Below are 25,305 nucleotides of genomic sequence, written 5' to 3'. Positions count from 1 at the left end.
CAGAGTGCCTGATGAACTATGCACAGAGGTTCGTGACATTGTACAGGAGACTGGAAGCAAGACCATCCCCAAGGAAAAAAAAATGCAAAAAGCAAAATGGCTGTCTGAGGAGGTCTTACAAATAGCTGTGAAAAGAAGGGATGTGAAAAGCAAAGAAGAAAAGGAAGGATACACCCATTTGAACGCAGAGTTCCAAAGAACAGCAAGGAGAGATAAGAAAGCCTTCCTCAGCGATCAGTGCAAAGAAATAGAGGAAAACAAAAGAATGGGAAAGACTAGAGATCTCTTCAAGAAAATTAGAGATACCAAGGGAACATTTCATGCAAAGATGGACTCAATAAAGGACAGAAATGGTAGGGACCTAACAGAAGCAGAAGATATTAAGAAAAGGTGGCAAAAATACACAGAAGAACTGTACAAAAAAGATCTTCATGACCCAGATAATCATGATGGTGTGCTCACTCACCTAGAGTGAGACATCCTGTAATATGAAGTCAAGTGGGCCTTAGGAAGCATCACAACGATCAACGCTAGTGGAGGTGATGGAATTCCAGTTTAACTATTTCAAATCCTGAAAGATGATGCTGTGAAAGTGCTGCACTCAATATGCTAGCAACTTTGGAAAACTCAGCAGTGGCCACAGGACTGGAGAAGGTCAGTTTTCATTCCAATTCCAAAGAAAGGCAATGCCAAAGAATGATCAAACTACCACACAATTGCAGTCATCTCACACGCTAGTAAAATAATGCTTAAAATTCTCTAAGCCAGGCTTCAGCAATACATGAACCGTGAACTTCCAGATGTTCAAGCTGGTTTTAGAAAAGGCCGAGGAACCAGAGATCAAATTGCCAACATACCATGGATCATTGAAAAAGCAAGAGAGTTCCAGAAAAACATCTATTTCTGCCTTATTGACTATGCCAAAGTCTTTGACTGTATGGTTCAAAATAAACTGTGGAAAATTCTGAAAGAAATTGGAATATCAGACCACCTGACCTGCCTCTTGAGAAACCTGTATGCAGGTCAGGAAGCAACACTTAGAACTGGACATGGAACAACGGACTGGTTCCAAATAGGAAAAGGAGTATGTCAAGGCTGTATAAATATCACACTGCTTATTTAACTTATATGCAGGGTACATCATGAGAAACGCTGGGCTGGAAGAAGCACAAGCTGGAATCAAGATTGCCGGGAGAAAAATCAATAACCTCAGATATGCAGATGACACCACCCTTATGGTAGAAAGTGAAGAGGAACTAAAGAGCCTCTTGATGAAAGTGAAGGAGGACAATGAAAAAGTTGGCTTAAAGCTCAACATACAGAAAACTAAGATCATGGCATCCAGTCCCATTACTTCATGGCAAATAGATGGGGAAAGTGGAAACAGTAGCTAACTTTATTTTTCTGGGCTCCAAAATCACCTCAGATGGTGATTGTAGCCATGAAATTAAGACACTTACTCCTTGGAAGGAAAGTTATGACCAACCTAGACAGCTATTAAAAAGGTGAGACATCACTTTGTCAACAAAGGTCCATCTGGTCAAGGTTATGGCTTTTCCAGTGGTCATGTATAGATGTGAGAGTTGGACTATAAAGAAAGCTGAGCGCAGAAGAATTGATGCTTTTGAACTGTGGTGTTGGAGAAGACTCTTCAGAGTCCCTTAGATTGCAAGGAGATCCAAACAGTCCATCCTAAAGGAGATCAGTCTTGGGTGTTCACTGGAAGGACTGCTGCTGAAGCTGAAACTCCAATACTTTGGCCACCTGCTGAGAAGAACCGACTCATTAGAAAAGACTCTGATGCTGGGTATGATTGAAGGCAGAAGGAGAAGGGGACGATAGAGGATGAGATGGTTGGATGGCATCACCAACTTAATGGACATGGGTTTGGGTAGACTCTGGGAGTTGGTGATGGACCGGGAGGCCTGGCGTGCTGCAGTTCATGGGGTCACAAAGAGTCGGACATGAGTGAGCAACTGAACTGAAATGAAGTAATAAGTAAAAGAGTCATTAGTTTATAATTAAACCATATTCCTTTTGATCTTTTCATATAGTTGTTTTATAATTTGCAACATGCCTTTTAAAAATTTATGCTTTACAACAACTCTGTGAGTTAGATATTCCTATCATTTTTAAAGATGAAGAAACAGATTAACTTAAGAAGCTGACATTCAAGTCTCTTGATTCCAAGGTCAGTGCTCTCTCTACACACTAAGCTATCTAAGGTCACACAACTTGAGAAAGGAGAAGCCACAGTTCATAGCCATCATCCCCTACGACCACTATGCTGCATGGGCATCTTGACCATTTATCTATCTGCCTTAATCAATGCTCTCTATAGATTTGATTGGTCTGACAAATTGCAAATAGTCACCTGTGCAACAAGTACCCAAGTTAATTAAAAAAAAAATATTGTTTCCCACTTTAAAATAATGGAAATGGAGTGCCATGAATTTCTTGAACATTTTAAGATTCAGAGACATTTCCTAAATTGATATTAAAGAACAGAAATGACCTAGGAAATATGGCAACCTGTAACCTACTGTATAAGCAGTCAAAATTAAACAATGCTTGTGGCATTATAACTGGAGAGTCCTGAAAAGGGGTCAGAACTGGGTTTTTGGTTTTAACTCTTTTCCCTAGTTTCTCTAAGATATTGGGGAAATCATTTAAACTCTCTGAGTTTCTGTATCACTTAGGGCTCTCAAATTTATGCAAGTAATGGAAACTGACTGCTGCTATGTTAGGCAAAAGGGGATTTATTGGCAGGATACTGTAAGATGGACAAATGTTTAAAAGGCTAGGAACTGGGTTTGGAAACTGAGAAGAACAAAGCACCTGGCTGACCTGAACTAAAAGGAAAACCAGGGTACTAACAGGCAGCAATGAATTTAGGGCAGTCAAACAAACGCCACCCTTCCACCACTATTTTCCTTTTCATATCGATCAAGGATCATCCCCAAGAGGCCTTCTAGCTCTGACATCCTCTGCTTCTCAGTATTTGGAGAAGAGTAAGCAGGAAGAGGGGTGCATATGCAAACAGGGTGGTCAGAAATGCTCTGGCCGGATATGCCCCAGAAGGTTCTGCATCGCTGAAGAAGGCTGCGCCACCACAGCGGTACAGATGCTGACCAATGTGGCAGGCAGCAAGGAGGAAGTGGAAAGGGTCTTAAGCAGGCAAAGCCTTTGGGTAGGCGAGTTATGAGGAACCTCCACAAATGACACTTTTCACAAGTGCTGGAAACTGAAACACTTCTAACAAGTCACTCCATTTACAGACAAGGGACAGGTTTTGACCGTGAAAGAGACTGTAGCAGGTTTCCTCACGTCTATGGAATGAGATACAGTAACTACCATGAACATGAGTTCATATTTGAATGTAATACACCAGTAAACATTAAACAGTCGCTTGAATCAAACATTGAAAATGGGTAGCCCATGGGTCAGATATGGTCTTCAAAAAATTAGTTACCAACATATAAAAATACAGGTATTTCCAACTTTTCTTGAAAAAAAGGGAGGTTTTGGCAACACAAGGCCTACATTCTTACATAGCAACAATTTTCTACTGTCTTCTGTGGGTGCTCCATGTTGCCGAACCCTCATCATAGCCCTCTTCATTTATAAGGCTGCCTGCCTGGACCATGGGAGCATTCTAGTTTCTGAACGCTGAGGTAATTACTTCATGACAACCCACGCCAGCATCTTGGTCAGCCATTTTGAGGCTCTATCTCTGCGGGCTTCCCTGAGCAGAACTTCCTTGAGTTCAAGTTCCGAACCTCTGTTCTTGAGACCCCTTTGGTTAAGATCCCTTTAGTCCAGACATACTACTTGTCATCCTGGAAACAATCATTTGCTCTACCCCAACCAAACCACATCTTTGTCTCCTGCCAGGGCCAATCTTCAGGCATCTGCTCTCCCCCCAAACCTTAAATACTTGATGGTGGGAAAGGCAGCAAAGAATCCTCATATACCATCTTCTATGCATAGTGAAAAAACATAAGGCACCTGAACAAAGAACCACTTCTGTTTGACTTCTTGGAAGATAATTTCTGAGGAAAGCTGCCCCTGAGGATTCTTTGTTTGTTTATTTCATATGAGTAGCTGTGGATGTGCTGGGCACCAGTGGATGGTAATGATGACGACGCCCCTTAGTAAGTCTCCTTTGTACACATCCAATCCCATCTGGATGCTACTCCTCACGTTTTCTATCTCTTAATGCCAACATCATATATGCTATATAAGCAGTCACTTCACTCTTAACTTTGTAGAATCCATTCTTCACAAAGCACGCAGAACATTTCCTTAAGTCTCTGAGGGATTCCAAGTTGCTTTTAGGCTAAAGTTTAAGATGCTTTAAGAAGTCTACAAATCCTCACATCATTTAATTCCTATCTCAGGCTCTACCTTCCATTCTGTCTTCTTCCCTGGCTCACTTCACTTTGAACACTTGGGCCTTCTTTAACTTTGTGGAAGAAAAAAAGCTCATTCTCACCTCAAGGCCTCGACTCTTGCTGTTCTCACTTCCTGGAGGGCTCCCCTTCTTCCTCACTCTCGCCCCTATCTCCTACCATCTTCCAGCCCTCAGTTTTTAAATGCTTCCCTGATAGCTCACTTGGTAAAGAATCTGCCTGTAATGTAGGAGACCCCAGTTCCATTCCTGGGTCAGGAAGATCCCTGGAGAAAGGATAGGCTACCCACTCCAGTATTCTTGGGCTTCCCTCCTGGCTCAGCTGGTCAAAGAATCCACCTGCAACGCGGGAGACCTGGGTTCACTCCCTGGGTTGGGAAAATACCCTTGAGAAAGGAAAGGCTACCCCTTCCAGTATCCTGGCCTAGAGAATTCCATGAACTGTATAGTCCATGGGGTCACAAAGAGTCGGACACAACTGAGCGACTTTCACTTTTGTCAGAGAAGCCTCTGCTACCTTTTGTTTCCCTCTCATTCACTCAACCCTCCTCCCCATTTCTCAGAGCCCTCTGCTTTATAATTTCTATTGCTCTTAATACAAGTTGTGTGTTTCTCCACTAAACTGTAAGCTCTGCAGCACCGAGAACTTATCCATTTTGTGCCTACTGAATATTAACGGTCAGTATTGTCCCTGCCTTAATAGAAAGGGTGAGCAATTCTTATTTGCCAAATGAACGAAAAGTTTAAATTCCATTGCCCAGGTTGGTCTAACACCACTCTATGTGATCTTCTAGAGTAATCAGACATCCTTTCTTAGGAAAAATATTTTTATTTCGGTCACCCATAAGTGAATCCACCTCGTTTATCGGAAAATAAACCAGAAGAGAAAAAAGCTATTAACATTATAGGTCTCCCAGGTGGGGAGAGGTCCCAGACTAGGAACTGGGTAGAAATGCAAATTAGCAGGCCTCACTCCAGACCACCTAATCAGAGAACTCAGGGGGTGTGGTCCAGCATTCTGTGCTTCAACAAGCCTTCCACGGAATTCTTGACACACACTTTGAGAAGTTTAAATGACATTGTTCTAGGCTTTCTAGTTTTGAACTTTCTTTTTTAATTAAAAATTCTGGTCCGTAATCCTTGGTTTCATCCTGCAACTAGTATCTTAAACTACTCAGGAGAGTACTTTTTTCGCCTCATTCAAAGCCACCAAAGGCTTATTTGTGTTAGGTATTTACCTCTACATTCCTGTGAGGTGGGCCTTCCTCGGTTGGCCTACAATCTAACCCTTGTGGTAACACTGGTAACATGCCACGTTGTAATAATGCACAAGTGTAACTGAAGAAAAAAAAACCCCCAAAAACAGTACCAAGGCACAAGAGCCACGGCGCAAGCCTTTGTTCCTCTCTCCTCCAACTGCTCACCCTCCGTCTGATATCGCTCTTTTCCAACCAGAAAAGGAGCCGCTCAAGTTATAAAAACGGATGGGCGCCGCTGACAAGGTTTTCAATGAGGTCGTTTTCTCCGGAGCACCTGACGATAGTTGGGGCTGTGGAATGCGGTTCCAACGCTTCCTTAACCTAGCACAGAAGTAATTGCAACTAAAAACCCCTTCCAGCTTCAGAATGAGAATTGGAGGCTCGGGCAGACCTACCCGCCCCTACCTGGAGAACACCCGAAGTGGACTACCTCACCTTCGGAATGGGAGCGGCAGCCGGCGGCGCACCTCACTGCGCATGCTCTCTCGCCCCGCCCGCTCGGAGGCCGGAAGGGGGAGCGCTCGAGGCCTAGGCCTGGCCCGGCCGGGGCGTCGGCACCGGCGGCCATCTTGGCTTCCCGGGGAAAGGCGGTGTGAGGGGAAGAAGTTGTAGGGTGGGGGCAGGAGTGAGGAGGAGGGGAGAGAGAAGGGGAGGAGGCCGCGGCGGGGCAGGGCGGGGACTGCCTGCCTGCCCGGGTTGCGGAAGTGGTAGCCGCTGACCGAGCCTGCTGCTCTCTCGCTACTGCTTCGGCTTCCCGGCTCCCCCCTAGACGGAGAGGGTGGCCCGGCCGTGGATGGTCAGATAGCTTCTACCTCCCGCCGCCCATCCCTGGCCCCAACCGGCACGGAGCAGACGGCGGCAGCAGCAGCAGCAGGCGAGGAGGAAGATGGCGGGACGGCTGCCGGCCTGTGTGGTGGACTGTGGCACGGGGTAAGGGGGCTGATGGGCGGGGGTGGGGAAACTGAGGCGGAGGCAGGAAAATGGCGGGGCCGGGAGATGAATGGAGCAGCAAGGTGCCGCCGCCGGCTGTGTCAGCCCGGGCCGCGCCGGGTGGCGAGGGGTGGGGCCCGCAGTCAGGGCCTCCCTCATCCCCCGCGCTTCACCCTCTGGGAGCCGGGCGGGGGCGCGGGGCCCAGAACCCCCCCGGGAGCGGCTTCTTCCGCGCGACCCCTCCCGGCCCTTCCCCCACCGCGGTGGGCAGCGCCGCCCGAGGGGCTGCGGGGACGGTCGCCTCCCCGGGGCCCGCGGTCGCGTGGGGGTGGTCGTCGAGCCCCTCGCAGCCGACCCTCCTTTGCCCCGGTGCTCCTTCCTGCCCGTGGGTTTGGAGACCAAGGGGAATGGAGCGCGGGGACCGGCCGGGCAAAGGAGCGAGAAAAGAGAAGCGCTCCTTGTAGGTTTTGCAAGATTGCTGTGACAACATTGTATCGGGGTGTGGGTGGGGAAAGGGAAGAATCGGACCCTGAAAATGGGAACCTAGATCGGGGCTTTCATTGGACCACCCACCTCCTCTTCCTTTTCGGCTCCCGGTCTTTTCCATCTCCCACTACGTTCCTACCGGCCAACCAAGTCACATTTTAATTTGAGAGAAAGATGTCATGTGTTACTTCTCTTGCCTCAAAAAAAGTCCCCCAGTGAGCAAGCGCGTTGCAACTTCCTTAGTTTTGTCAAAGCCGCTTCCTGCTTTCAGTCTTTTATACCCTTATAAGGTAGTTTTTCGTTTCCAACCTGAACACATCTTATTAGAACTTTCAAAATCAAGCAGTTTTCAAATAGGCTGAGTTACTGGTGCTAGGTGTGAATTTCTGTGAACTTAAAAAATATATTTGCGTTGTACGGAGAGGGAGGAAGGGAAGCACCCAGGAAAATTAAGTTGTGTGCGGTCATTCTGTGACCATGTCTTAAGGAGAGAAAGAAGGTAATAGAGTTGTAAAGGGAGGTACTTGCTTTTCAAGGAGTTGTTTATTATAGACTTGCAGTGTAGTTTGCTAAAGTATAGAATGGTGTGGAAGTGGTCGCTCCTTTTGTATTAACAGGCGTTTTAGAGAGTTATAGCACACTTTGTACTAACGTAGAAAATATTGCCTATGTTTTAATGCAGAGTGACTGCTTTATGTTTCAATATTGGAAGTGTTTTCTTTGGTGCTTGTGAATACCGTGCTGATTACTTTTCCAATTCCCCAGGTTTTGGAGGGGGTTATGAGAACTGGATTATCAGCCTTTCCCTTCCCTTTTTACTCTTTAGCAAACTATTGTTACTTAAAGGATGGTATACTCCTTACTCAGTTTGCTCTGTGTGAAATTTCTCTATAATCCTCAGGATCATACCTTTATGAAAGTGTGGCGGTTTGTAAAGTCCCAGCCGTGCAGAAGGAAACAATCGATTTATTAATATAATAAAAAACCAATGTCGTTTAGCCATGAAACTTCTATGTAGCTTTTTGATAGATGACTGATTAAAGTTATTTTTCTTAATCCATTTTTATTTCCTTGAACCAGTATTTTTTTTTTTTTTTTTCCGCCTTCCTTCTTAGTCCAGTTGGTGAGTAGTTTTATGTTAGGGTCAGTTTTAAAATTAGATTTGGCTGCTTGACTGAGAAAGAATTTTCAAGTATGTTTTGTTACAGTGAAAAATATTGCTACATAGTTAATATTATATGCTTTAGTAATTATTGCCTTGTCAATAAAATTAGTGTAGATAATTGTTGCCCTAATAAATAGTATGGTAATATCTTAAGTAAGGTGTTAACTTTTTCTTATTTAATTTTTTCCCTTTTGAAATACAGTTTTGATTATGTTTGATTTAGTATGCTGGGTATTTCATTGAGATTAACTATCCTTACGTGACCTCTTTCTGATAGGGCAGCCTTGAATTTAAAACACAGACTGAGTGATCAGGAGGTGTGGGGGAGAGGGGTTCAATCTATACTTAGGATGCTGCCCATGCCTAGTTGTTGACTTGTGTCCGACTCTCTGCGACCCCATGGACTGTAGCCTGCCAGGATCCTCTGTCCATGGAATTTTCCAGGCACGAATACTGGAGTGAATTGCCGTTTCCCACTCCAGGGGATTTTCCCCACCCAGGGATCAAACCTGTGTCTCCTGAATTGGCAGACAGATTCTTTACCACTGAGCCACCTGGGAAACCCCTTAGAATGTTTTTGCTTTAATGATCAGTTATTGATTATATTACTACATTAGTTTTATCTCATAGGGAGAGGTCGCTGGACAGTCATGATTTAAATGAAACAGATTAATAAGAGTTCTTCTTACTTTTTTTTACCATCTGTCACTGTCTGTTTATTTTTAATTTGATTGCCCATGCGGAATGTGAAGTCTTAGTGTTCCCTGAGCAGGGATCGAACTCTTGCCCCCTGCATTGGAAACTCAGACTGTTAACCAGCAGCGAAGTTCCAGATATACACTTATTGTGGTTTTCAGAAGGCATTTTGGTCTTTCTTGTTGCCTATTAATACAAATCCTGGAAAGTACACCTTCAAATTTAATAGCGTTTAGAAGATAGCTCTTTGAAATTGGACCTTTGATAAACATCTATAAATAAGCCCTTAATAGTTTTATGTTCCAGAGTACTGTAGTTTTCCAGATGCAAATTATGCACCTACAATGTGTGTGTTCTTTTGTATTTTAGAGAATGCATTCATCAACCACAATTACTCATTTACATAAGTGAAAAATTATAACGAATTCAGATGCTCATTATATAAGATAAGCATTTCATTTCATTATATAAGATAAACAAAAGGTGATGAAAAGAATGGCTGTCATTTCATTATATAAGATAAGCAAAAGGTGATGAAAAGAATCGCCATCTGTGAAATTTGGTGGGCTTAGGTAAGAAAAGCTGTGAAAGTTAGGAAACAATGACATTTAATCCCCAAATTTAGAGACCCTTCAGTGATCCTTTATTTCAGCATAAGATAAAGAATCACCCAAGCACAGATCATAAAAGAAAGTAACTCCTTTTAAAAACAATTTAGAAAAAATATACTTCTTTCATATAGATACCATGTCTGCATACTTTTGGGTGGAATTTGTATTGGAATAGTAATGTAAAATAAAATTTGGGGACAAATTATTATTGATAGAGTGGGTTGCTTAAGAACTAAGGTGCGGACTCAAATGGGCTACCAGTGGTGAGGAAAACTGTTTTTTTTTTAAAGCATTTAAAAACTATTGTAATATTTGTAAAGTTAAGATTATCCTAAGTTATCTTTTGCATATTCTCCCCCAGAATTCTTCAACATTGAAGCCATCTAAAAGAACTCCTTACATGCTTCTATTTTGTTATAGCTTGTTTGCAGAGCTGTGCATTGTGAAATTTCTTTCCCCTTTAATGCCTTTCCTTTTTCTTTTTTCCAAATAAATACTGTATTGGTAAATTATTTCCATTAGCAGAGTTGTTATAGTCTTATTGTACATACATCCAGCTCTTGGATATATTCAGATCTAGAGTCAATTAAGCAGTTTTCCTAGTTGAGTTAAACTTCTTGGCAATCTTGAAATGTAAGCATAAGTATTTTGTTGGAGTTGGTGGATGAGGAGCTTATATTTATCTTGTAGTCACGTTCTAGCTATTAGTACAGATAGGGTGCTCATGTTTGAGAGCAGTGAGGAAGAGCTGAGTGGGCGGGAGAAAATATAATTGGGAAGTTCATGTTTCTTACGTAAATTCTGTATGTAGTATGTAACAACAACGCTATTTTTCCAGTTGTCTTGAAGGGCAGAAACAGTCACAATATCTAGTTGTTACCAAAACATTCATTAAAATTCTTACTACTTCATCTGTCTTGTTTTGCATGCTGTTTGCAGTAAATATAACAGACATGCTCCTGTTGAAAAATCATATTCTTACTTGGTCTTGTCTAAAATCCTTTCCATTCCTTCCAGTCTTCTGCCTGCCAATTTTGTGTTGGAATATTGACTTTGGATTGGGTACATGTTGTATCCAATGAACTTTTCAGCCTTATTGTAAAAGAGTTTGGAAATTTTACTTTTAAGCACAGAAGGGAAAGATCCCTTAGTGGAGGATCTGTTGGTTAGGCTTTTTCTTATTTAATCTTGTGACAGCTATTTTTACCTCATCTTACAAGTGAGAAAATAGGATAGAGAATTTACTTTTTTGATATTATGTAGTTAAGTGTGAGAGTTGCTGTTTGTATTTAAGTTTATTTTATTTATTTATTTATTTGTATTTAAGTCCCATGTTCTTTCTGTTAATACTGTGGGGACTCCTCTTAGGAACTATGCACATTGATTATTTGCGTTAGTAAAGTTAACTCTATTTTTGCTTAAAGTAATCTTATTTAAAAAATCCTAGCCTTACTAATTAGAGAAACCTTTCTTTGCAAATCTGACTTACTTTAGATTTTTTTTTCTGGATATGTGAATTCCCTGACTTTTTTTTTTTTTTTTGACACTTTGTTTTAGAAATGATTAAATTTAATCTCCAGAAAAAATTTACTCTCCAGGTTTTGTTTATCAGGAAATACTAACAGCTAACATTTACCAAGAATTATGCATCAAGTGCTGTGCAAAATGTTCTGCGTTATCTCATTTACTTTTCATATTGGCTTGAGAAGTATTGCCTCCGTTTTTAGACTGGAAAATGTAGGTTTAGAGAAGCTAAACTACTTGACCCGAGGTATTGTAGCAAATAACTTGTAGTAGAGACATTGTACTATGTAAGTCTCCTTACATGGAGGATGAGCTTTTGACAATTTTTGAATCATTTAGATATTTTTTAAAAGAGAAATATATGTTGTTAAAAGGGCAGAAAGCAGTGTAACTTAAGGATTACTTGCACAGGTGGAAAAAGTGGTGTATCCAATATAGTTATCAAGGCTAACTATATTAGCAGGGGGCTTTCCTGGTGACTCAGTGGTAAAGAATCTGCTTGCAGTGCTTTAGTCTCGGGTTCAGTATTCTTCCCAGGAGGGTCCTATGGACGAGGAGCATGGCGGTCTACAGTCCATAGAGTCGCAAAGATCCCACATGACTGAGCAACTAACACTTAAATACTTAGCAGGTCAGAAGCTCTTGGAATTATAATGAAAATGTGTAGTAAATCAGCTCTCAAAGAACAGCATGTATATTATCTATGGTGAAACAGATCACTAGCCCAGGTGAGATGCATGAGACAAGTGCTCGGGCCTGGTGCACTGGGAGGACCCAGAGGAGTCGGGTGGAGAGGGAGGTGGGAGGGGGGATCGGGATGGGGAATACGTGTAACTCTATGGCTGATTCATATCAATGTATGACAAAACCCACTGAAATGTTGTGGAAAAAAAAAAATCAGCTCTCAAGAGTCTTAATGAGACAAGAGTGAAAAATCATTAAAAAGAAATTCTAGGAGCTTCGCTGGTGGTCCAGTGGTTAAGAATCTGCCTTCCAGTGCAGAGCATTTGGGTTTCTAACCCTGGTTGGGGAACTAAGATCCCACATGCCTTAAGCCACCTACTGAGCCCTTGTGCCACAGTTAAAGATCTCACAGCCATAAGTAAATAAATATTTTTTTTTAAAAGGAATTTAGAGGATATGTAAGACTGCACTTAATCAAATGTTAAGATATTTCCTTTTCTGGCAGTAGTAATTCCTGTCTTATAGGTTAGTAAGGGAAGAAAGATTATTGTGGTCAGGATGAGTCGAGGAACTTGTAGTGAAGATACGATATAAAATTCTCCTTTAAGGATTTCGATTGAGGCAGGGGAAGGAAAATCATATATAGTACAGAGGGGGAGAGCTGTTTGTGTTTAGTCCTCTTAGCATATGTTGCATCACTTCCCCTACCTTATGAGTTGAAGTCTGTAATAACAGTGCAGATCTAGATTATGTAAGCAAAAAGGTACTAACATTTATTGAGCTCTTCTTGTGTACCAGGTGTTCATTATATAGCAGGAAAGCTTTGATCAAAATAATTTTACTTCATAGGGCATAGTAATCTAGTACACAGATGAGTGAATGTTGAAAATAGAGTTTTTAGAGTATTTCTGGAATGGAATTTAGTTGGATCAGGTGTAGAGGAGATATTTGGGGTGAACTTACTGGACTTGCTGCATAGTAGGAATCTGAATTGTTGTTGAATGAATGAATGAATGAATTTAAATGAGTGAATGAGCAATAATTAAGGGTATGGTTTTTAAAAAGTGCATCAAAAACGCCTTTTGCCCAGTGGTTCAGAATCTTACAGGTTGGGCCTAGGAGCATTTATTTAAATGGGCTCCCTGTGTGATTTTTAAGCACCCCTCTCAATACCTGCTTTGCAGGTATTCTGAAATAGGGTGTTGGGAATAGGAATGGAGAAGAGATCAATTTGGTAAAAGTTGTTGCTTTTGTTTGTACCTTTCTTTTGGCAGTTATATTGTTTTGTATGTTTTATTTATGGTTAGCAAAGGCTTTGTACTCAGCTATTTTTGAGTTCAAGCTCTACCATTTTCTAGCTGTGTGACCTTGTACACTTCAGATTCTACAGATACTGTTTTTGTCACTTGGAGATCGTAGTATCTTACGGGCTTTTGTTTTTTTGAGATAATGCATGAAGATGGTTCAACCCAGTGCTTGGCATGTAGTAAGAGTTCAATACATAAAAAAAAAAGAAAAAAAAAGAAAGAGTTCAATACATTGTAATCATTACAGTTTTCAGTTAGCTCTCTTTTTTTTTTTTTTATTGGATTGAAAGGTTCTTAAGGAAAGGAGCACATTGTCTTATGCTTCTTATTTCCTGCAGGCTTTGTCTACCATATTTTTTTGCTCAGTCACAATATTTTTGTTGATTTGAAAGATGGAGGTATAGTTAGGGCTTGGCAGTTGTTTCTAGTGTATTGTCAACAGGAATCAATGAAGATTTCAGATTATAAGTTTTGAGTGGGACATGAAGGAGTTGGTTTTAAGAAGCTGAGTAAGGTTGAAATTTGGATTTGTGAGCCATAATTGGAAATGTTCTAAGAGAATTTAGAGATATAGGAACTTCAGGAATGAAGGTGGGGATTTGGCAGTAACCATTATAATTTTTAAATTGAAGCTAATAAGATGAAAATTCAAAGAGAGAATAGAAAGGTTGAATATTTATCTTCTTTTTTTTAAAAAAATCTTGGATATGTTGTCTGGCTTCTTGAACATCACAAAAAGAAGAATAAGGGAGCTCTGTGGTTTGACATGGTGAGTGATCTCATCCCACTTCTTAAGAGGCAAAGTGCTTAGAAGAGTTTTAGCTCAAGGTGGGCTAAATTTTCCTCCACAGTGTTTCTCCTAGTCCAGAGTGCTCTAGTCTGGGATGGTTAAAATGTTTCTTTAGGCAGTATATTTTCTGAAACAAAATTCCCTTTGTAATAAAAGCATTGGAATTCTCACCTGCAGTTCTTTTGGAACTTGTAGCCTCTTTTATGATACTGTGGTCTGTGATAGCCACTAACATAGAGGTAGGAGCAAAGCAGTTAAGTAATAGCATTACATTAACATGCTTTCTAGCTTACCAAGAACTTAATAATTCATGAATTATTAAGGAACGGTGCAAGATAGGGTGATGTCATTGGATTAATGTTTTAAATTTGGTTCTTAAGTGTGGTACCGATTAATACTATTTTGTGTGTTGCTTGTTTTATGTCTTTTGTGTTTGCTCACTCAGTTGTGTCTGACTCTGCAGCCCCATAGGCTGTAGCCCGCCAGGCTCCTCTGTCCGCAGAATTTTCCAGGCAAGAGTACTGGAGCAAGTTGCCATTTCCTGCTCCAAGGAATCTTCCCAACATAGGGATTGAACCCGCATCTGTTGTGACTCCTGCATTGGCAGACAGATTCTTTGCCACTAGCACCATCAAGAAAGTGCTTTATATCTTTATGTGTACTTTTATATCATAAAATATTTAAAAGGTGCATACATAACTGATTTAATACCAGTGAAGAAAGACAAATAGTACCTTAATTTTTTTCAAAGGACAAAATTTTATGGAATTTTAATAATTTTCTTTCAAAAGCTTTCCAAACTGTTCATTTAAACACAAGTCATTCTTATATACTGCTTGCAACCCGGAAAGGGAACAGCCTTGAATATATATGATCACATATATTCTTTTTCACTCCTACTCCTTCTCTCCTTCCTACCTATAAGCCATACCACAAAGAATATTTTCTTCAGTTGTTCTAATGCTGAGCGTTTTATCTTTAAACATTCTCCTTGAAGGCTTCTTGTCGTTTGTGAAAACACGATACTTTTGAGAAGGATGTCTTTAACACTTTTTCAGTTATAGTAATTAGTATGAATGAAAGGTTGCTAGAAGGAGGGTACGTCTTCATAAGGGGAACTAGTATGGAAAATACCTTACAGTTTAGAGTTGGTTTGGAAGCTGCATAAAAATATAAACTATGTTTTTAATATTGGTCTATGATAAAACACAAATGTTTGCTTACTTAAAGTTTTAGAGTTCAATATAAATTAAATACAGTGCAGTTTTTCTTCTGCTATAAGCATTTTAAAAATTAGGTTATTTTGAGGCTATAAAAATAGTATTTAATGTGTATTTGTGACGCTTCGCTTACACTTTAGTAAATTAAGAAAAGTGCCTAATTACACAGAATTTTGGAGCTGAAAAAGACTTTGAAAAATAATTTAATCCACTCATTATTTACAAATTAAACAGAGGCCCAGAGTTGAGAAATGTCTTTCAAGGCCCTTATAAGGGTATTATTTCTGAGATAATTTTTTATAACAGTTTCAGAAACCTTGCTAAATGGGTACTATTTATAATTATCTTTTTAAAGATGAGGAATGTGAGCTATGGTGAGCTTAAGTAACTTGCTCAGTTAAGTAGTAGTCTAGAGTTTGAGCCCTGGGGCAGTCTGACTCCAGGGCCCACTGCTCTACTACCCTAACTTGGGATGTATTCGACAGGGATAGTTAAATTGTTAACCCAGTTTTTTGAAAAGTGTTCTTAAGCTACATATTTAGAAAAATAAATTTCTACTTTTATTTCTTTATTAAAAAATTTTAAAGGATACTACATTTATTTGTGGTTTTGCTGGGTCATCGTTGCTCCTTGGGAACTTTCCTAGTTGCGGCGAGTGGGGGCTGCTCCGTCGGCCTGGGCTTCTCACTGCGGTGGCTTCTCTCGTTGCCAGCACAGGCTCTCGGCACGTGGGCTTCGACAGCTGGGGCTGCTCTGCTCCAGAACGTGGGCGCAGTAGTGTGGTGCATTGCCTGCGGCGTGTGCAATCCTTCTGGACCAGGGATCGAAGTGGTGTCCCCTATCCACTGTACAAGCAGGGACGTCCTGAATTTCTACTTTAGAACTGCAGTTTTTGGTGAGGGAGATAGGACTCTGCTGGGTCTCCCTTGCAGGGCACAGGCTTTCCCTACACGGCCCAAGAGGGTCGCTCTAGTTGCAGTGTACAGGCAGAGTTGCCCTCTGCATCTGGGGTCTTAATTCCCTGATCAGGGATCTAACCCCATGTACTCTGCATTGAAAGCTGGATTCTTAACCACTGGACTGCCAGGAATGCCAGAACTGCTAATTTTGAACAAATATGAAATATATAGGGAGGTCTTTGTGATACCAGTTCATTGATTTCTACTAACCGGAAACACATGTAAATTTACATAGCATGGAATTATTTATTTAGCCTCATGAATAATATAAGGACATATATCGTATTTAACATAATAAAAGTGACAATTGTTGGTTAATACAGGACAGCTCAATTAAGGAAATGATGTCTAATTACATGTAACTTTAAAATGAAGATGAGCATATTTGTTAAGCTGCAATTTGAAGGTAAATAATTGATGCATTTAAAAAGTCCTTCCTCACTAATGATGGCATAAAACACAGAAATGAAACGGTTGAACCTAAGAGTAAAACTAGGCTTAGAATATAGAACTATAAAAATGATTTTTGTATTAGATTCAGAGGACTTAATAATGTGTGTTAGGAATACAGTCTTAGGAGTAAAGTTTATAATCATAAGACAGTAAATGGTGGACATTTCACTCATGACTTTTTGATTCTATGGCCCTTTTTCTTACCTCCCTACTAGTGTAAAGGTATTAAGTTTTAGACCTAGAAGAATTGAAAGAATATTTCTGTTGATATTTAGGAGTCCAGATTCTTCCAATCAATGGTCTCGTACGTGTTTTTGTGTCAGGTTAAATAGTGACTTTCATGTAGTGAGAACAGCATTGGAGGAGATTGGAAATGCTCTTTAAATAATTACTAGTTATCTTTATAGCTAGCATTCCCTGTGAACTAGATATTACCTTCTTGTTCTGAAAGTTCCTTAACACTACAAGTATGAAGAAAACTATAGCTAAGCTGAGAATTGAGATATTATGAAATTTGACATTGGGATTCATTTGTATACCTCTTTATTCATTTAAAATTGGAAAATTATTTGTTTATTTTGCAAAAATCTCTATGTGTGTGCTTTACTTTGTTATAACATGTTAAGGGTTGAAGCTGATCATTCATACTGAGGTAAAATTCTTTCAACTTTAAATTAATGGTTCTCACTACCAAGAAATTTTGGAAAATGGATTGTACTAAGTTATTAAGTTTCTTTGCATGCTAAAGTTCTAGGGTCTAGGGTCTTACTTGTTTTGCTGTATGGTTTAGAACTATTGAAACATTTAAAGTTAAAACTACTGTTGTTTCTCCCTTATGTAGTCCATAGAGTCAAATACACCACACTTAGTACAATAAATTCAGTTTATTCTTTTCTGGAATGATTTTTGTCCTAGCTTTCTATGCATTTCATTTTTGAAATGTGATTTTTTTCAAAGATTCTCTTTAATATTCTCATTTAATGATTTAATGTCAGCAACTAATTGAGATCTTTAAGTAGTTTTTGCTGTGATATGTTTTTCAAAACAAAAAGAAAACTATTGTATTAAGTAAAAATGGTACTTTGTCAACTAATGCTTTAAATAAGGAAACAAGAATTTGTAGAATTAAAAGTAATACCCAACACGTTGGGGTGCTGCTGCTTTTATATTACAAGCATCACTGATTTTACTGTTTAAAAATATTCTTTCATAAATAAATTTATTCCTTTTAGAAAGATATAGTGAGTAATATAAATATGTCCCTATTTATCAGAATCATTACCTGGTAAAATTTTGTATTTGTTTCATCTCTTTGATTTTTAAGAATAAGAGAACATTATAAATGACTCTCCTCAAGCCCACTTTTCCCCTGCCCAGAAGCGTTTAGGACTACAATAAATTAGCCATTTTTTATATAAAATTCTTTTTTTTTTTTTTTTTTTGCTTTTCATTTCTATCAGTCCAGGTCTTCCCTCCCTCCTGACTTGATTACATTTCCATTACTGCTCTTCTAGTCACTTTGATATAATTTCAAAAGTGCTTTTGAACTCTCTTTTATTGTATTCCTTTCTCAAAGCAATTTCTAAACTTGCTGCTCAAAACCAGCATTATAGATTTTTTCTCATTGCCACTGTAGTCCAGGGAGATTTTCTGTGTATTTAACTTGCTTCCTGGGGCCACAAAGGGAAAAATTTGGTTTAATTTTTCAGAGTATTATATTGCCCTTATCAGTTTCATAAATTTAATATAGCTTTGTCTTTTTCATTTTATGGTCTCTTTAAAAACCATTTAGAAATGACACTTTCTTTTTCTAAGTATAGGAAAGCTTAAAGAATAAGAGTCATGATTTCACTACCCAGGTAACCCAGTGACATGTTTTAAATTAAAGTAATATATATTCCTGTCTGTGTGTGAATTATCTCTGGAATACATAAATGATTGATTCTTAGGGTGGCCACGGACTGGTTAGTAGATAGGCCTTGTAGGGAAGCTGTTTGTGTGGTAGAGATACTAACTTTAGTACTTCCTGTTTTATTTATTAAAATTTTTATCATGTGCTAGTGTTACCTATTCAGAAATTCTTCTAAAAATAATATATGTGCATGGTTAGACTATTTAAGACAAGTGTTAATTTGAAAAACAAAATTCTGACATCCTGCTATCTGTAGGTAATCAGACTTCACTATTTCTTCTGTAGACTTTCAGAAGAAAACGTGTATATATATTCTAGCACTATATAATAAAATTATTCTTGATGTATTCTTAGTTTTATTTCTACTCTACATGTATATGTAAATTTTTGTTTACACTTGGCAAAAATACTTGACATGAAAATATCAGGATATTCACAACATGTATTTTTCTCTGTTTAGAACTAGGTTTGAAAGTATTTTTGAGACATTTTAAAGTAACAGTGTAATGTAATTAATACTAAAATACACACACGTACATGCACAGGCACATACATACACACACCACCATTTATTAAGAAATAGCAAGTTGGACTGATTCATGTCAACGTATGACAAAACCCACTGAAATGTTGTGAAGTAATTAGCCCCCAACTAATGAAAAAAATAAATTAATTAATTAAAAAAAAAAAGAAATAGCAAGTTGGAAGGTTTTAGGACTCTACTAATTTTGCCTGGGAATCATCCTGTGAAAATCATATGTGTCCAAAAGGACTGATGAAAATGGAAGATTTGAAAAGGACCTCTGAAGAAAGAAATGATTAGGATAAAACAAAAACAACAATGAAAAGAGGATGGAGCATTTATAAGTGCTAGGGTTTATGTTTCTGTTCCCAAATACAGTTTTCAAGACTTTCTAATAGTTTTTCTTTCTGCTTCAGACATAACAGAGTATATTGCAGGAGTTGAGGATTAAGAAAGTGAACTGTGGGTATCGAGATTAGTCTGAGAAGGTAAATAGGCATCAGATCATACATAGCATGTTGGGGAGTAGTCTTCGAACCAGTGAAATTCACTGAGGTGTTCTAAAAAGCAGAGCCTTGGTTTTTTGTACTGTTAATTCATGTGTGTGTGCAAGTCGCTCAGCTGTTTCCAGCTCTTTGACACCCCATGGACTATACAGTCCATGGAATCTCCAGGCCAGAATACTGGAGTTGGTAGTCTTTCCCTTCTCCAGGGGATCGTCCCAACTCAGGGCTCAATCTCAGGTCTCCCTTGTTGCAGGCGGATTCTTTACCAGCTGAGCCACAAGGGAAGACGCTGTTAATCCATGCTTGACATTTAACTGTTAATAGGCACATGCATTTAAGACTGTTATGTCTTCTTGATGAATTTATCCCTATATTATCATAAAATTTCTCTTTATTTCTGGTATTACTTTTTTTCTTAAAAGTTTCATTTGATGTTAATATAGCCACTTCAGACTTATGCTTACTATTTGCCTTTCATCCATCTTTTTTCATTCTCCATCTTTACATTTAAAGTGTGTACCATGCAGACAATATATAGTTGGACTCCCTCCCTCCCTCTTTCTTCCTTTCTTCTCTTCCTTTTTCTTTCATCTATTCTGATTGTCTATCCCCTTTAATTGGAGAATATAGTCTATTACATTTAATTTAGCAATTAATATAGTTGGATTTGGGTATGCCATTTTATTTTTTACTTAGAGTGAATAATGTAAAACTTTATGCAGAGTAGAACCCTTGCATCTCTGTAGATCTATCAATACTAACTCTCTTGCCATTCCCTCTACCCTACTGTCCTTTTATGGTATAGTTATCATAGATGTTACATCTACATATATAACCCCACAAGACAATTTAATTTTTGCTTTAAATACTCAAAAGTATGTCAAAAAATTAAGCAGAAAAAAGTCCCATTTACCTGTTTACCATTTCTGATGTTTTTCATAAATACCACAGTTTCCCCTCTGTTGTCATTTCCCCTCAGTCTGAAGAACTTTCTTTAGCTCAGGTTTGATGGCAATGGGTTTTCTTTTACTAGAAAAATGTCTTTATTTCAGTTTCATTGTTAAAGGATATTTTTGCTCTTAAAGATTTCTGGGTTGACTGGTTTTGTACCTCTTTCAGACTTAAGGAATATTACTTTACTGTTTTTGACTTCCATGGTTTGTCATAAGAAGGTGCTGGTAATTTGAATTTTTTGTTCCTGTTAATGGAGTGTTTTTCTCTGACTGCTTTTAAGATTTTTCTTTATCTTTGATTTTTAGTAGTTTGTTTATGACATCCCTAAGGTTTCTTTGTGGTTTTGTGTGTGTGTGTGTTTCTCCCCTCCCTCTCTCTTACCCATCCTCCTTCTTCCCACCCTTCAGGAACTTCATTGTGTCACCTTTCATTCTTTGTTCCCTAAGTCTCTGAGGTCTATTCTTTTCTCTTTGTGTCTATCTTTTTAATGTTTTTCCTCTCTCTTTTCAGATTGGATAATTTTTACTCATCTGCCTTCAAGTTCACTGATTATGTCCTCTGTTGCCTCTACTTTGCTTTGCTTATTCAGAGAACTTTTTGTACTTGGCATTGCATTTTTCAGTTCTTTAATTTCCATTTGCTCTTTTTGCAGTTTTAGAGTTTCTTTGCTATTTATTATCAGTCATTGCTACTTCATTGTGATAGTCACAGCTGCTTTCATGGCTTTATCTGATAATTCTGACATTGGATTATTTCATCTTGTGTTGAGTGTCTTTTCCTTGGAAAATGGGTTACATTTTTCTGGTTCTTATTAATAGAATAATTTTTGTGTGTATGAACTAACCAACCTTTTTTTATTTGTTCTCTTGTTGATGAATATATGCTTTACTCCAGTTTTGGGCTGCTAATAATAATGCTGTTGTGAACAAATGTGCACATATCTTTGTGTGGACGTATGTTTTTATTTTTCTTGGGTATGTACCTAGAAGTAGAATTGCTGGATCATATGGTAAATGAATGTTTAACTGTTTTCTAAAGTAGCTATTTACAAATGATTTTGATTTTCTGTCATTTCAACTAGAAATGTATTGAAATTTATCTCAGTGTACTTTTAATTTGCTTTTCTTTTTTTAAGCCCCATGGAGTTGAGCATCTTTTTGTTTGTAGCCATTTATATTTCTTAAGTGGTTAGTGTCTTTTACCTTTCCTTCCTTTATTTCCTTCTCCTTTCTCTCCCTTGTTGTCATCACCTTCTAGTTTTAGCATTTACATGTAGGTCTTTGATCTGTTTTGAGTTGTATGTGGTATAAGATTAAAGTCTATGTTCATTAATGGATATCCAGTTTTCTTGGAATGGATATCCATTTCTTGAAAAGACTGTCCTTTCACTGATTAGTTATGGCACCCTTGTCAAAAATTATTCAGCTATATGTGGCAGGATTTATTTCAAGGCTTTGTTCTATTCCAATTGGTCTTTATGTCTGTCAGGCCACACAGCTTTGGTTACTGTAACTTTGTAAGTGTGAAATCAGGAAGTGTGAGACCTCCAACTTTGTTCTTTTTCAGGATTGTTTTAGCAATTCATAGCCCCTTGAGATTCCATGTTAATTTTAGTATAGATTTTCTATTTATCCCCCCAGAATTGTTGGAATTTTGATAGCAATCACATGGATCTGTAGATGGATTTGAGTAAATAACTTGGTATTGTGCAAGTTTGGCCTATGTCTGAGTCCTGTACCAAATAATGTTATCCAGATGGCAAATTTAAGAAAAATTCAAGCTGTTTAATCTCATGTCTGTCTGAAGGAAGATTTTTTTCTGAAGGTGTTACCGAGCAGTGAAGCCAAGTGAACCAAAACATCGAGTTTGGAGCAGAGAAAGGTTTATTGCAGGGCCATGCAAGGAGACTGGCACCTTGTGCCCCCCAAACCCTGAACTCCTTGAAAGGTTTAAGGAAAGCACTTTTAAAGGCAAAGTGATGGAGTGGTGTGTTGGCCTCTGTTCACATACGTGAGGTTATTTCTGTAAGCCTCTAATAAGACAAAGATTTCTGCACCTTTTTATCTCTGTATGAATAAGGAGGTATTATACTCTAAAAGGTCAAAGAAGCCTTGAGAATCGGTTATCCTGTATATTTCAGATTATAGGCAACAGTTTATTTTTACAGAAGTGCGGAGCTAGCATGACTAAGCATAGGCAACAGAGCACAAAGGTTAAATAAAGTATATAAAAGGAACAGCTCTAATATGGAGTCACATTTGTTGTTCCCTGTTACAAGGGAAGTTTAGAAAGATTTTGATGTGTGTATGTGTGTGAATGTTTGGAATTTAGTATAATTTAGTTCTATAATTTAGTTAACTATTATTTTCCTAACATGCTTAATTATATAAGTGACTTTTTGAACACCCCAAAAAATTAGTAGGAATGTGCAAGGACTGTGGAAAAATAAAGTGTCCTGACAGAACCTATGAATTCAAAGCAAAAATTTACCTTGTAAACGTAAGATTAGAAATGGTTCGCCGTGATATTTGGTCAGTATTAGTTTTTAAGTCTAAGGAACAGTATTATAACTAAGAGAGGAACATGTGTATGCTTAGAGAAATTATTTTTTTTTCAAACTTTTAATTTTTTATTTTGTTTTGGGTCCAAAGAAATTCTTAATATGAAAAAGTTTGATTTGAAATATTTACTATAAAAATTGAACTCTGGATGTATTAATGAAAAAACCAAGAACTTTTTAGTTTAAATAAAGTGATCACGTCCTTAATTTATAAAGTGTTTAAGTTATCAAAGGCCAGTTAACTGTGAGAAACGAATTTCTTTAAGGAAAAAAATGAGAGAGAAACTCTTTTGCCATCTACTTATACAGTGTTTCTTCTCTGTGGTGACTATGGAGAATTTTGACAGCCCATTGTAAAAATACCTTAAATCAGTCATTTCAAGTGTCAGTTCAGTTCAGTTGCTCAGTCGTGTCCGACTGAGACCCCATGAACCACAGCACGCCAGGCCTCCCAGTCCATCACCAACTCCCAGAGTCCACCCAAGTCTATGTCCATTGAGTTGGCAATGCCATCCAACCATCTCATTCTCTGTCGTCCTCTTCTCCTCCTGCCCTCAATCTTTCCCAGCATCAGAGTCTTTTCAAATGAGTCAGCTCTTCGCATCAGGTGGGCAAAATATTGGAGTTTCAGCTTCAACATCAGTCCTTCCAATGAACACCCAGGACTGATCTCCTTTAGGATGGACTGATTGGCTCTCCTTGCAGTCCAAGGGACTCTCAAGAATCTTCTCCAACACCACAGTTCAAAAGCATCAATTCTTCTGTGCTCAGCTTTCTTTATAGTCCAACTCTCACATCCATGCGTGACCACTGGAAAAACCATAACGTTGACTAGACAGACCTTTGTTGGCAAAGTGATGTCTCTGCTTTTTAATAGCTGTCTATGTTGGTCATAACTTTCCTTCCAAGGAGCAAGCGTCTTTTAATTTCATGACTGCATTCACCATCTGCAGTGATTTTGGAGCCCAGAAAAATAAAGTCAGCCACTGTTTCTCCATCTATTTGCCATGAAGTGATGGGACCGGATGCCATCATGTTAGTTTTCTGAATGTTGAGCTTTAAGCCAACTTTTTCACTCTCCTCTTTCACTTTCATCAAGAAGCTCTTTAATTCCTCTTCACTTTCTGCCATAAGGGAGGTGTCATTTGCATATCTGAGGTTATTGATATTTCTCCCAGCAGTCTTGAGTCCAGCTTGTGCTTCTTCCAGCCCAGCGTTTCTCATGATGTACTCTGCATATAAGTTAAATAAGCAGGGTGACAATATACAGCCTTGACGTACTACTTTTCCTATTTGGAACCAGTCTGTTGTTCCATGCCACTTCTGTTTCTTCCTGACCTGCATACAGGTTTCTCAAGAGGCAGGTCAGGTGGTCTGGTATTCCCATCTCTTTCAGAATTTTCCAGTTTATTGATCCACACAGTCAAAGGCTTTGGCATAGTCAATAAAGCAGAACCTGTAATATTTAACATTAAGTTAAGTTAATGAAAAGCTAGTTTAAATTTGAAAGCTCTAAACAAATTTAGTATTTAGACTCTTTCCTAATTTTTTTCTTATGTTTATATAAAGAAAATTTAAGTGAAGTTTTAAAGCAAACCTCTTGATAGCTATATTCTCAAATCCACTCCAGTTTATTTATATGTGCTTTACAAATATTACCATATCTTGTATGCATTGATATGTAAGGGGTTGGAAAGCTTTTTAGATTCTAAACAACTTGTAAAATTACGTAAACTAGGACACTTCCCCTTAAGTTTCTTAAAAATGGGTGAAAATATTGTCCTCTGTGATGATCATTATTCTTATATAGTTATTATTTTTATATATTATTATATATAAAATAATATCTTATATACATTATATATACAATATTACAATATATACTATATATACAATATATACAACATACAATTTTATATATTATGTATACAATATTACAATATATACAATATATATACAATATATACAATATTATTATATAGTGGTTTATATATAGTGTATCTAGACTAGATGATTTTGTTCTTTGGGGGTATTATTTAAATCCAGGGCAGTAGAACATTGTGTGTGTTCAGTTGCTCGGTCATGTCCTACCATTTGCCACCCCATGTACTGTAGCCCCCAAGCCCCCCAGGCTCCTCTGTCCATGGAATTTTTCAGGCAAGAATACTGGAGTGGGTTGCCATTTCCTAGTCCAAGTAGAACATTAGTAAATGTTTTGGCTGCTGTTCCCCCCCATTCTCCCAGATAAAAAATTATTTTGCTAGATTGTTTTAAATTTAATAGAAAAGATTAAATGTTATGGTGTATCCATATAGTTGATATCTTGTCTGTAGTTACCTTCATGTTTTGGGGAAG

General features: G+C 38.4%; 1 protein-coding gene and 1 long non-coding RNA gene across 2 annotated transcripts in view; one reads left to right on the top strand and one right to left on the bottom strand.

The window, feature by feature from the left end:
- LOC136165263 (uncharacterized) overlaps window positions 1–7,363 on the bottom strand; it is a 93,138-nt gene extending 85,775 nt beyond the window's left edge. The window contains exon 1 of the long non-coding RNA XR_010662479.1: window positions 7,174–7,363. This is a non-coding gene — a long non-coding RNA (uncharacterized lncRNA). The remainder of the gene's footprint in view (window positions 1–7,173) is intronic.
- Window positions 6,382–25,305, top strand: part of ACTR3 (actin related protein 3) — a 50,513-nt gene continuing 31,589 nt past the window's right edge. Inside the window, exon 1 of the mRNA XM_065931409.1 lies at window positions 6,382–6,600. Coding sequence (XP_065787481.1) covers window positions 6,557–6,600 — 44 coding nt within the window. The 5' untranslated portion in view covers window positions 6,382–6,556. The remainder of the gene's footprint in view (window positions 6,601–25,305) is intronic.

The sequence above is a fragment of the Muntiacus reevesi genome, chromosome 3 (genome assembly GCF_963930625.1).
Source record: "Muntiacus reevesi chromosome 3, mMunRee1.1, whole genome shotgun sequence".
NCBI classification, from domain to species: domain Eukaryota; kingdom Metazoa; phylum Chordata; class Mammalia; order Artiodactyla; family Cervidae; genus Muntiacus; species Muntiacus reevesi.
This window is presented reverse-complemented; position numbering and strand designations above follow the sequence as displayed.